At 39.5% G+C, this 13,775-nt stretch overlaps 1 protein-coding gene across 1 annotated transcript; it reads right to left on the bottom strand.

The window, feature by feature from the left end:
• Nucleotides 1–434: 434 nt before the first annotated feature.
• LOC143286344 (uncharacterized) lies at nucleotides 435–4,238 on the bottom strand. Its single transcript, XM_076593886.1, has 4 exons — nucleotides 4,151–4,238; nucleotides 3,048–3,092; nucleotides 2,235–2,309; nucleotides 435–574 (listed from the first exon to the last, which is right to left on the bottom strand). The coding sequence occupies exons 1-4, from the start codon at nucleotides 4,236–4,238 to the stop codon at nucleotides 435–437; spliced, it is 348 nt and encodes a 115-aa protein (XP_076450001.1).
• Nucleotides 4,239–13,775: the final 9,537 nt, after the last annotated feature.

The raw sequence follows: 13,775 nt of genomic DNA, 5'->3' as shown, positions 1-13,775 counted from the left end.
TCATCACAACAGATTTCTCTGTGTGAAATTCGGGCTGCTCTCCCCAGGGAGAGCGCGTCGCTACATTACAGCGCCACCCATTTTTTTTTGTATTTTTTCCTGCGTGCAGTTTTATTTGTTTTTCCTATCGAAGTGGATTTTTCTACAGAATTTTGCCAGGAAAAATCCTTTTGTTGCCGTGGGTTCTTTTACGTGCGCTAAGTGCATGCTGCACACGGGACCTCGGTTTATCGCCTCATCCGAATGACTAGCGTTCAGACCACCACTCAAGGTCTAGTGGAGGGGAGGGGGGGGGAAATATCGGCGGCTGAGCCGTGATTCGAACCAGCGCGCTCAGATTTTCTCGCTTCCTAGGAATCTATGTGTGCATATTCAATAAGTTTTGTGGGTGTTTTTTTTTTTCTAATGAAATAACAGGTTGGCTTCAGAGGATCTCACAGGCAAACGGAGGCGAGTTTTTGCTGATGGTTGACGACATAGGCGGACATCTGGACGGCGTTCTGATACACCTCACTGCAGTGAGCGTAGGAGGAACACTGCTGCAGGAGACGTTCGTTCAGTTCCTCGATTTCCGCTAATGGTCAGCAACACCAACAACACCAACAACAAAAATTAGTAGTTTTCATCATCATTAGCATTATCATATCATCATTATCATCAGTAGTAGTAGTAGTAGTTGTTGTTGTTGTTATTGTTGTTGTAGAAGTAGTAGTAGTAGTAGTAGTAGTAGTAGCAGCAGCAGCAGCAGCAACAAAAATTAGTAGTTTTCATTGTCATTATCATATCATCATTATCATCATCAGTAGTAGCCGCAGTTGTAGTAGTAGTTGTTGTTGTAGAAGTAGTAGCAGCAGCAACAACAACAACAACAAGAGCAGCAGCAGCATCATTATCATCATCATAATCATCATCCATATCACGGTATATGGTATATGTGTCATTATCATTACTATCATAATTATCAGCAGCAGCAGAAGAAGAAGCAGCAGCAGCAGCAGCGGCAGCAGTATTAGTAGTACCATCATTATCATATCAGTCTTTTCAGTAGTAGTAGTAGTAGTTGTTGTTGTTGTTGTAGTGGTAGTAGAAGAAGTACTACATATATATAAAAAAAAAGTAGTTCTTGATCATCAAAACGTAAAATAAAATAGAAGAACGGCAAGAACGAGAAAAGGAAGTTAACAATTAACAAAACAGAGCATAAAATAGAAAAAGAAGAAGCAGCAGCAGCAGAAGAAGACGAAGAAGAAGAAGAAGAAGAAGAAGAAGAAGAAGCAGAAGAAGAAGAAGCAGAAGAAGCAGAAGAAGAAGAAGAAGAAGCAGAAGAAGAAGAAGCAGAAGAAGAAGAAGCAGCAGCAGAAGAAGAAGAAGAAGAAGAAGAAGAAGAAGAAGCAGAAGAAGCAGAAGAAGAAGAAGAAGAAGAAGAAGAAGAAGCAGAAGAAGAAGAAGAAGAAGAAGAAGAAGCAGAAGAAGCAGAAGAAGAAGAAGAAGAAGCAGAAGAAGAAGAAGAAGAAGGAGAAGAAGAAGAAGGAGGAGGAGGAGGAGAAGAAGAAGAAGAAGAAGAAGAAGAAGAAGAAGAAGAAGCAGCAGAAGAAGACGAAGAAGAAGAAGAAGAAGAAGAAGAAGAAGAAGAAGAAGAAGAAGAAGAAGAAGACCCTCAATCAGCTAAGCATAGGAAGACAGCAAGCACCCATCCAGCTTCTCGACAACAACAACAACAACAGGAACGACGATAAGTTTCAGTTTCAGTTTCAGTTTCAGTAGCTCAAGGAGGCGTCACTGCGTTCGGACAAATCCATATACGCTACCCCACATCTGCCAAGCAGATGCCTGACCAGCAGCGTAACCCAACGCGCTTAGTCAGGCCTTGAAAGAAAAAAAAAGGTGAATAAATAATAGATAAGCGTACATAAATAAGTAAGTAAATAAATAATAATTATAATATAAAAAAGGTAGTAGTAGTAGTAGTCGTAGTCGTAGTCGTAGTAGTAGTAGTAGTAAATAAATAAATAAATAAGACAACAATGATGATAGATAAGCAAATAAATGTAAAACGACGATAATACAAATGATAATTTATCAATAACGATAATAATAACAATTCATTAACTGACCAGCAAAACAACCATCCAACCAACCAATTACCCAACCAACCATCCAACAACCAACCAGCCAGCCAGTCAGCCAGCCAGCCAGCCAACCAACCAGCCGAGTGACTATGCCTGGAGACTCACCACGGCTAATTGTGTCCTCCACTTCCAGGTCTACCACTGGGTCATCGGGGACCCCTACCGGTAAGGGTTTACCCTCTGTTAGAAATGAATGACTGAATAAATCAACGAACTAACGAGCGAAAGAACAAACGAATGAATGAACCGAATAAATAAATGAATGAATGAATGAATTAATGACCAAACGAACGATTGAAAGATTGTATGAAATCAATTAATGAACTAACGAACGATTGAATGAACGAACGTACGAACGAAATAGTGTGGAATATTGAATGAATGAGCGAAGAAACTAATGAATGAATGAATGAATAGACATTTACGAAGCGCACCAAATATCTGTATCAATGTGAAAAGATTACGGAATCCTAAAACAGCAACGACAACAACATCAACAACAATAACAGCAACGATAGTAATACTGGCAACAATAACACCAACACTACCACCTCTCTCTCTCTCTCTCTCTCTCTCTCTCTCTCTCTCTCTCTCTCTCTCTCTTGTCTCTCTCTCTTGTCTCTCTGTCTCTCTCCCTGTGTGTGTGTGTGTGTGTGTGTGTGTGTGTGTGTGTGTGTGTGTGTGTGTGTGTGTGCCTCTGTGTGTGTGTGTGTGTGTGTGTGTGTGTGTGTGTGTGTGTGTGTGTGTGCCTCTGTGTGTGTGTGTGTGTGTGTGTGTGTGTGTGTGTGTGTGTGTGTTTCTCTCTATCTCTCCCTCCTTCCCCCAGTCTCTGTATCTCTATCTCCCTCCCCCTCCCTCCACCCCCCACTCCCCCCCACCCCCCTCTCTCTCTCTCCCTGTCGGAAAAGGTGAACTCACCCATACACACAAGTCGGGTGCTGTTGCGTGCATTGTGGGACGAAACTGGAACAAAATAGGAATAAATGAATTCATAGACAAATGAATAAACAATGGCCCCTTTACATCCTACACTCAGATGACGACGCCAATGACGACGACGAAGAAGAAGAAGAAGTAGAAGAAGAACATGAAGAACAAGAGGAATAGGAAGTACAAGAAGAACAACAGCAACAAGCAACAACAACAGCAGCAGCAGCAGAAGAAGAAGAAACAACCACAACCACAACAACAACAACAACCACCAGAAACAAAATAACAAACTAGGAACGCACAGGGGAGACACACAAAAAAAAAAAAAAAAAGCAAGTCATCAAAACAGCATCAATCAACGTGTACTGTCTGTAACTGAAGTAAATGTAGGTGACTGAGACAGACAGAAAGAGAAGGAAAACTGGAAAAAGAAAAAAAACCTACGAAAAAAAAAGAAAAAAAAGAAAAGAAAAGAAAAGATAAGATCAAATAAAAGAGTGATACCGCCAAACACAGAGACATAAGGGAGACGCTTGACGCTTTGATGTTTTACTGTCATTGACTGTACAGTCCTTGTGACAGGGGGGGGGGGGAACAATACCTTAACAGGAAACATAAGATCAAACAAAGAAACATAATATAAATCAACATTCTCATCACACACACAAATAATGTATATACCGAAAATGGGACAAACATAAATCAACTGATCACTTCGGTCAGCTCGACCATCCAAAATGAATAAATAGTTTTGCATACACATGCAACATAAGGGAGAGAAAACGAGAGATGCTGTTTGACAGACGAGCTAACAACTGTAGACAGACAGACAGACAAACAGACAGACAGGCAAGCAGGTTGGCAAACAAAGAAACAGACAAACAAACAGGCAGGTAAGCAAGCAAACAGACAAACAAACAGGCAGGCAGACAGATAAATAGACAAACAAACTGACAGACAAACGGACAGACAAATGGACCTACGGACAGACAGACAAACAAGCAGACAAACAAACAAAATAACAGACAAGCAGACAGACAGACAGACAGACAAACAGACAGACAGGCAGGCAGACAAGACAGACAGGTTACCGTTGTGGCAAGACCTCAGGTACTCGTTGGCTGTGTCAATGAACGTCTGGTCCAGCTCGGCGGAGATGGTCACATTACAGGTGCACATGTACTCTTCGATGCACCCAAGGATAGTCAGGAGAACTCTTAGAGAGAGAGAGAAAAGAGAAAAGGAAGAAAGGTAAGTATTAACAATGATGATAATGATGATAATAATGATGATGATGATAATAATATGAATATGAATATGAATAAATAAATGAAAAGAGGGAAGGGTTTGATAACGGAGATACACTTTGATGCACCTAAGGATAGTCAGGAGAACTCTTACAGAAAAAGAGAGAGGGAAAAGAAAAAAAGGTAAGTAACAACAACAACAATAATAATAATAATAATAATAATAATAATGATGATGATGATGATGACGACGATGACGACGACGACGACGACAATAACAACAGCAACAATAAAATAAAAAAAGGTAATGATGATGATGATACTACTACTAATAATAATAATAATAACAACAATAATAATAATAGTAATAATGATGATGATGATAATAATAATAATAATGATAATAATAACAATAATAATAATAATAATATAATGATAATAATGATGATGCTGATGATGATGGTGATTATGATTATGATGATGATGATGATGATGATAATAATAATAATAATAATAATGATAATAAACAAATAGATGAAAAGAAAGAAGAGTTGAACATAGGAGGTACACTTTGACTGATGCACTCGAGAATAGTCAGGGGAACTGTGAGAGAATGAAAAGAAAAAAAAGTTGTGTTTTTTTTGTTTGTTTGTTTGTTTTTAATGGAGCGAGGAAAGCGAGAGGTAATGAGCCAGAAAGGAGAGAGAAAGACAGACAGACAGACAGACAGAGAAAAAGAAGAAGAAATAAAAGAAAGAGACACAGAGAGAGAGGGGTGGGGGTGGGAGAAAGAGATTAGAAAGAATGACTACGGTGAAAGTAAACAGAGACAGACAGACAGACAGAGACAAAGGGAAACAGAGACAGAGACAGACAGACAGACAGAGAAAGAGAGAGAGAAGTGGTCACATTACTGGTGCAAAGGTACTCTCCGAAGCACCCAAGGATACTCAGAAGAACTCTGAAACAGACAGGAAGGGAGAGACAGACAGACAGACAGAGAGGGAGGGAGGTGGAGAGACACAGACAGAGAAAAGAAAGAAAGAAACAAACAAAAAATATAATAATAATAATAATAATTTTTAAAAAAAATAAAGATAATAATGATAATAAAGAAGGATTCGCGTGAGTAAAGTGAGAGGAAGGGAGAAAAAATAAATAAAGAGAGAGGTACTCCTCTATGCACCAAAGGATAGTCCGGAGAATTCGGAGAGAGACTAAAAAGCAAGAAACCTCAATGAAAAAGAAAAGAAAAGAAAAGATTAATTTGTTACCGTTTATCACGGACACACACCCACACCAACACCAGCACACACATGCGCGCGCGCGCGCGCACACACACACACACACACACACACACACACACACACAAGCGCGCGCGAATCATAAACGATATTGTTTGAAGAATTAAAACAAAAAACAAAAACAAAAACAAAAATATATATATATGAATTGATAACAACATCATCAAACAAGAAAAAGGGCAAGAATAAGAAGAACAGGAAGAAGAACAAGATCAAGGAATAGAACAAGAAGAACAAAAAGTACAAGAAGAAACAGGAGAAGAAACAGAATAAGAAGAAACAGAAAAAGAAGAACCAAAAGTACAAGAAGAAACAGAAGAAGAAGAACAAGAAGGACAAGAAACAGAAGAAGAAGAACAAGAAGGACAAGAAGAAACAGAAGAAGAAGAACAAGAAGGACAAGAAACAGAAGAAGAAGAACAAGAAGGACAAGAAACAGAAGAAGAACAAGAAGGACAAGAAGCAACAGAAGAAGAACAAGAAGGACAAGAAACAGAAGAAGAACAAGAAAGACAAGAAGCAACAGAAGAAAAACAAGAAGGACAAGAAGCAACAGAAGAAGAACAAGAAGGACAAGAAACAGAAGGAGAAGAACAAGAAGGACAAGAAACAACAGAAGAAGAAACAGAAGAAGAAGAACAAGAAGGACAAGAAGCAACAGAAGAAGAACAAGAAGGACAAGAAACAGAAGAAGAAGAACAAGAAGGACAAGAAGCAACAGAAGAAGAAACAGAAGAAGAAGAACAAGAAGGACAAGAAGCAACAGAAGAAGAAACAGAAGAAGAAGAACAAGAAGGACAAGAAGCAACAGAAGAAGAAACAGAAGAAGAAGAAACAGAAGCGATGGCCTCACTCGCAGTGTCTGTGGTGAGGATCAGGGTGACTCAGCAGTCTCATGTGTGTGTCCTCCCCCCTCTCTTTACACGTCAGCTGCATGTTGGTGCACAGACCCGTCACTGAAACCACACCATCACCTTCACTTTCAAGCAGTTAACTCTCTCCATACGAACGGCGAAAGAGACGACGTTAACAGCGTTTCACCCCAACTACCATCATCAAAATATTGCAAGCGGAAGGCTCTTATACTGAAGAGGTGAATGTTGACAAAGAATACCACAATTCTGACGACGGAAGCTAAAGATTGGGTCATTCAGACACCCACAGGACATCCGAGGGGTATGTGTAGAGGAGAAGAGAGGACTGGCCGTACTGAGTGAGTCAAGGGAACACAAGGCAAATCCTTCGAGTCTTTTTAGGCAAGATATAAGGAAGACAAGACAAATTCTTCGACGTTTTTTAAGGCAAGATATAAGGGAAAACGAGACAAATTCTTCAAGATTTTTTTAAGGCAAGATATAAGGGAAGACATGACACATTCTTCGAGTTTTTGAGGCAAGATATAAGGGAAAACAGGACAAATTCTTCGAGTTTTTTGGGGGGCAAGATATAAGGGACACAAGACAAATTCTTCAAGTTTGTTTTGGCAAGATATAAAGGAAGACAAGACAAATCCTTCCTAGTCTTATAGGCAAGATATAAGAGAAAACGAGACAAATTCTTCGACGTTTTTTTAGGCAAGATATAAAGGAAAACAGTACAAATTCTTCGACGTTTTTTTAGGCAAGATATAAAGGAAAACAGTACAAATTCTTCGAGTTTTTTTAGGCAAGATATAAAGGAAAACAGTACAAATTCTTCGAGTTTTTTTTTAGGCAAGATATAAGGGAAAACGAGACAATTTCTTTAGGCAAGATTTGAGGGAAGACAAGACAACTCCTTCGAAATTTTTTAGGCAAGATATAAGAGAAGAGAAATTCTTTTTTCTTTTTTTTTAAGGCAAAATATAAGAGAAGACTAGACAAATTCTTCGATTCCCCCCCCCCCTCCCCAGGCAAAATGAAAGGGAAAACAAGACAAATTCTTCGAAATGTTTTAGGCAAGACATAATAGAAGAGAAGACAAAATCGTCGAGGTTGGGTTGTTTTTTGTTGTTGTTGCTTTTTTTTTTTTTAGGCAAGATACAAGGGAAAACAAGACAAAAGCTTTGAGCATAATTTAGGCAAGATATAAGGGAAAACAAGACAAATTCTTCAAATTTTCTGTAGGCAAGATAAAAGAGAAGACAAGACAAAGTCTTCGAGTTTCTTTAGGCAAGATTTGAGGAAAGACAAGACAAATCCTTCGCAATTTTTAAGCAAGATATAAGAGAAGTGAATTTCTTTGGGTTTTTTTTAAAGGCAAAATATAATAGAAGACTAGACAAATTCTTCGGTTTTTTAAATAATTTTTATTGTTGTTGTTGTTTTCAGGCAAAATAAAAGGGAAAACAAGACCAATTTTTCGAGGTTTTTTTTGTCTTTTTGTTGTTGTTTTTTTGCGAGATAGAAGACATGACAAATTATTTGAGGTTTTTTTAGGCAAGATATAAGGGAAGACAAGATAAGACTGATCCATATAACCTTCACCACATCTGTTTGAAAAATACGATATATATATATATATATATATATATATATATATATATATATATATATATATATATATATATATATATACCTAGCAGGTGCCTTATCCACGCATTTGTCAGGGGCTGCAACTTGGGGAACTGCGATAAAGATCGACAACATCTGAACATTGTACTCCTCTCCCTCTCACTTCACTTCCTAACAGCAGTTCTCTCCCCTGCAGTGAGTCAAAAAGCGAATGCACCTCACAGACTTCTGGTCGCTTCACTAAAAAAAAAAATACAAAACAAAAAAACTTAAAAAAATTTAAAAAAAACAACAGAAAAACATGATGAAGAGTTATCGTGCCACGATGTCACTCCCAGAAGAAGGTCACGATGATTTTCATGTCAAGGTATCACACACACACACACACACACACACACACACACACACACACACACAGGGGAAGGGTGGGAGTGGAAAAGGAGGGAACGGAGGAGAAGAAAGAGAGAGAGAGGGGGGGGGGGAAGGAAGGAAGGGGTATGTGCGGATGGATGCTGAAGTTGAAAACTGAAAAGAAAAAAAAAAGTTAACTCCCCAACTCACGCTAGAGCAATAATAACAAACCCAGACAGAAATTACCACCTGTGGCACTCACTAAGAATACCAGCAGCAACACACTAGAGCAACAATAAATCCAGACTAATGTATATAATGATTGTATATTCCTCGGAAGGGTGGGAGTGGAAAAGGAAGGAACGGAGGAGGAGAGAGAGAGAGAGGGGGGGGAGGGGTATGTGCGGATGGATGCTGAAGGTGAAAACTGAAAAAAAAGATTAAAAAAAAGGTTAACTCCCCAACTCACGCTAGAGCAATAATAAACCCAGACAGAAATTACCACCTGTGACATTTGCTAAGAATACTAGCAGCAATACACAAGGGCAACAACAGACCCAGACTAATGTATAAAATGTTCGTTTTGTCCTTGATCACATGCCGCAAGACACACTGTGGGGCAGTGAACTGTTGTGCCAGACAATTGAAAGAAAAAAAAATATGATCGAAAGCTAACAGTAACGGTGCAGAGGAGGGAATAGTTTATTCAGGAGGAAAACGAGGAATTAAAAATAAAGAAAGTGGTGAAAGGAGGAGGATTCAGGCCTCACAAAAAAATGAAATAAAAATGATTGAATAAATAATGAATATATAAAGGAAAGGCAAAGAAAACACGGGGAAAAGAGAAAAGAAAAGAAAAAAAAATCCCCTCGAAACAAAAGCCGGGGGGAAAAAAAGAGGAAGAAGACATTATATCCGTCAATGTAATTTCGTTGCAGTTAATAAATAAAACTGCTAGCAGCACACGGGACCTCGGTTATATCGCCTCATCTGCATGTAGTGAAGAGCCAACACTGAATGAGTCAATGAAATGAAAACGTGCTGCTTCTGAACGAGGTAACTTCTTCTTCTTTTGCATTCGTGGGCTGCAACCCCCACGTTCACTCGTATATACGCCAGTGGGCTTTTACGTGTATGACCGTTTTTAACCCGCCATGTCGGCAGCGATACTCCTCTTTCGGGGGGTGTGCATGCTGGGTATGTTCTTGTTTCCATAACCAACCGAACGCTGATATGGATTACAGGATCTTTAACGTGCGTATTTGATCTTCTGCTTGCGTATACACACGAAGGGGGTTCAGGCACTGGCAGGTCTGCACATATGTTGACCTGGGAGATCGTAAAAATCTCCACCTTTTACCCACCAGGCGCCGTCACCGTGATTGGAACCCGGGACCCTCAGATTGAAAGTCCAACGCTTTAACCATTCGGCTATTGCGCCCGTCGAACGAGGTAACGAAACCGTAAACATACCTGTCTCCCGCTTTTCAGTGGCTCTTTGTGTAGCTCTACAATTCAAAACAATACAATACAATACTCTCGCTCTCTCTCTCTCTCAACTCTGATGTTTTAGGATATAATACTGAAGTAAGTATGTTGTTGATTAGTATATAAAAATCTTTTAATGATCATGTGTTCACAAGCACCTCCCCATGTGGGGAAATGGCCTGTTCTTAAATAAATCATCCGTATCCGTACCCCCCCGTCCCCTGCTCCCCTCCCTCCCTCCTTCCCTCCCTCTCTGCAACGAAAGGAATAAAGAGGGGCAGCGGGCAGTGGGGAGGGAGGTGTGTGTGTGTGTGTGTGTGTGGAGAGGGGGGGAGGGGAAGGGGTTTCAAAGCCATTATCTGTGAATGCCCTGAAGGCATTAAGACACGCGGTCGGAAACCTCACCTCTAGCTTACACTGCCGACAACACTTGGTTCAGAGTCCGCAAACATAAAGTTCATCCTCAGCTTACAACAACAACAAAACAACCAAAACCCTGCATAATTAAGGAGATAAAAGAAAAGAAAACTCATGAAAGAAAAGAACTAAGGATATAACGAAAAGAAGAAGAAGAAAGGAAGAAACAACAGAGGATGAAAGAAAGAAAGAAAAGAAGAAACAAAAGGATAAAGAGAACTGAGAACGAAAGATACTTGAGTAAGGTTTGGTGGAAAAAAGAGAACAAAGACGGAGATTTTTTTTTTCAATATGAAGAAAAGGAACAAGGAAAAAGACCAGTTTCGTTCGTTTATTGACTCACTTGTGTAAACAAAGTGAGTCTATGTTTTAACCCGGTGTTCGGTTGTCTGTGTGTGTGTGTGTGTGTGTGTGTGTGTGTGTGTCCGTGTCCGTGTCCGTGTGTCTGTGTGTCGTGGTAAACTTTAACATTGACATTTTCTCTGCAAATACTTTGTCAGTTGACACCAAATTTGGCATGAAAATAGGAAAAATTGAGTTCTTTCCAGTCATCTTATTTAAAACAATATTGCACCTCTGGGATGGGCACTATTTTTTTTTAAGCCTAATTATATGCAAACTCCATTTACTGCTATATTTATATTTTTTGTATTCTCTAAACTTGGCACTTTGACCTCTTATTCTGACACAATAACAAGAGGAGTCATTATTATCATTTTTTGTTCAAACAGGAACTTCTTTTGCTAAGCATGGAATTTTTATTTATTTTGCAAACGTTTTGGTGCAGAGTGTAAAAAAGGGAAATTACTGTGCAATTAATGCTAGGGGACTTAATTTATCACAAGTGAGTCTTGAAGGCCTTGCCTCTCTTGTTTATTTATAGTCTGTTCATCTAATCTAAGATGATGATATTAGCCTGAAAACAAATGACATTCTCATTACTATTTGGATTATTATCATTCCTATCATAATGTTGATTGTTAGTATTAATTAGATATCGACATTTTTGTATATTCGAATGAAAAGGGGGGCAGTTGAGGTGGGGGGAGGGGGGGTCAAGGGGGAGGGGACTAAAAAAGGAAGAGAGAGAGACAGACAGACAGACAGAGAACAGAATATGGAAAAGATAGAGTACAAAATCTGAAATGGAGAGGGTGAGTGTCAGTGATTGGAGAAAGAAAAAACATAGTATTGGAAGGGTGTGTGTGAGATGCGGGACGGGGGAAGCGGGAATAGGACAACAACAACAACAACAACAACAACAACAACAAATCAATAATAAAATATTGTATGCACTACTTCTGTAGATTATTATTTGAAAAGAGGTTCATGTGGGGACCTACAATAAACAACCAACTGGACTATTTAACACATAACTAGCTAACTTGAATAAAGAACAGTTTGAAAATAGATAACTTTTTCCAAGGACTTCAACCAAGTTTAGAAAGCATGCCAGCTGTCCTTTTCTGACCATACAAAGTTTACACAAATCCATACTCTAACACGTCTTTTCTTTCCTTCTTTCTTTCTTTTTTGTGCTTTAAGTTATCACATGAAATTATCTCATACGGTTAAATGCATAAGTAACATTCCACACATTCAATCAATCAACAAAACATGCATGCAGACAAACACAAAAGGGGATAGACAAAAACATGGCGCGTGCATGACGACTGTTTGAAAACAAATGAACTGATGTGTTATGCAAATGATAAATAAAAGAAAATGATTAAATGAATGACGGGCGCAATAGCCGAGTGGTTAAAGCTTTGGACTATCAATCTGAGGGTCCCAGGTTTGAATCTCGGTAACGGCGCCTGGTGGGTAAAGGGTGGAGATTTTTCCGATCTCCCAGGTCAACATATGTGCAGACCTGCTAGTGCCTGAACCCCCTTCGTGTGTATACGCAAGCAGAAGATCAAATACGCACGTTAAAGATCCTGTAATCCATGTCAGCGTTCGGTGGGTTATGGAAAGAAGAACATACCCAGCATGCACACCCCCGAAAACGGAGTATGGCTGCCTACATGGCGGGGTAAAAACGGTCATACACGTAAACGCCCACTCGTGTACATACGAGTGAACGTGGGAGTTGCAGCCCACGAACGCAGAAGAAGAAGAAATGAATAAACAATAATGATGATGATGTTAATAATCATTAAAAAAAATAATAATAATAACAGTACTAGGCCATATATGTAACGAAATACAATATGATGCACTGAGACAAACTGTAACACAATACAAAGCACACACACACAGATGTACATTGGCATTATCATTAATCAGATATGTTACACAATACAGACTGAAACAATAGTGTATTGTATTGTATTGTCACAACATATTTCACTGTTGAAATTAAATTTTGGTCTGCTTTCCACAAGGGAAACACATCGTTAAGGTACAGCGCCACCTCAGTTTTCTTCATGCCTGTGAGTGTATTTGTTGTCACAACAAAGTGGACGTTCTTCTCCTTCTTCTTCTTCTGTTTGCTTGTTTTATGGTGTGTGTGTGTGTGTGTGTGTGTGTGTGTGCGTACGTGATAATGTACCAATTGTTCTTTTCATTGCTTTGTTACTTTTAATAGACTATTCCAGTTACTGTTCTTATTCGTCGTTCTTATTATTTTATTTTGTTTTATTTTATTTCTTTATTTCTATGTTTTGTGTCGTTCTTTATTTTTATGTTTGGTGTCGTTAAATGGGCAGAATTGTAAAATGGCCTTTACTGCGCTTAATCCTTTACCCATTAAAGATTCAATCAATCAATCAATCTTCGTCAGAATGTAGATTTTTGCTACGCACAACTTCTTCTTCTTCTTCTTCTTCTTCTTCTTCTTCTCCCCCCCCCCACCCCCCGCCCCCTCCTCCCCCACCCCCACTCCGTGGGTTCTTTTACTTTCGCTAAAAGCATGCTATACACGGGACCTCGGATTACCGTCTAATCCGAAGAACTGACTAGCATCCAGACCACCACTAAAGGTCCAATGGCGGGGGGAGAGAAGATACAAAAAGATACTGGCGACTGCACGTGGGATCTGATAATGTACCCTCAGGTACTCTCCGCGCTTCCTAGGCAAGTTACACAACAAAGACTGCGAACACAAAATCGAGGAAATTGATGTACGTTACAGGTGAGGTGGTGGGAGATGGAAGACACACCTGTGTCCGAAACACGGAAAGTAGGGAAACAAACCTGCAAAACTTTCCACCCCACTGACTCAGTGGTATGTTTCAAGTCGGTAGTGATACCATCGTCTTCCCCCAGCCTTTTCATTTGTGTCTGAACACCGGAATTTTGCCCAAGGCAACACGTACGAACGTCAACAAAAAGGGTCCCCCTCCCCCACCCCCCTCCACCTCCTCCCGCCAGCTACGAACGATGCTGAGTGTGTCAGTTTGACTTGTTAGCTTC

Source organism: Babylonia areolata, chromosome 10, assembly GCF_041734735.1.
Source record: "Babylonia areolata isolate BAREFJ2019XMU chromosome 10, ASM4173473v1, whole genome shotgun sequence".
NCBI lineage: Eukaryota > Metazoa > Mollusca > Gastropoda > Neogastropoda > Buccinidae > Babylonia > Babylonia areolata.
Note: the sequence above shows the minus strand (reverse complement) of the source record. Positions and strands in the feature narration are given on the sequence as shown.

What these genes read in the sequence shown, in the direction of transcription:
- LOC143286344 (XM_076593886.1), bottom strand. Translation starts at nt 4,238, where the DNA reads ATGTGCACCTGTAATGTGACCATCTCCGCCGAGCTGGACCAGACGTTC. An exon ending in CCTGAGGTCTTGCCACAACG is followed by an intron (nt 3,093 to 4,150) that starts GTAACCTGTCTG and finishes ATTTTGTTCCAG; the next exon opens with TTTCGTCCCACAATGCACGC. An exon ending in GGAGGACACAATTAGCCGTG is followed by an intron (nt 575 to 2,234) that starts GTGAGTCTCCAG and finishes GCTGACCATTAG; the next exon opens with CGGAAATCGAGGAACTGAAC.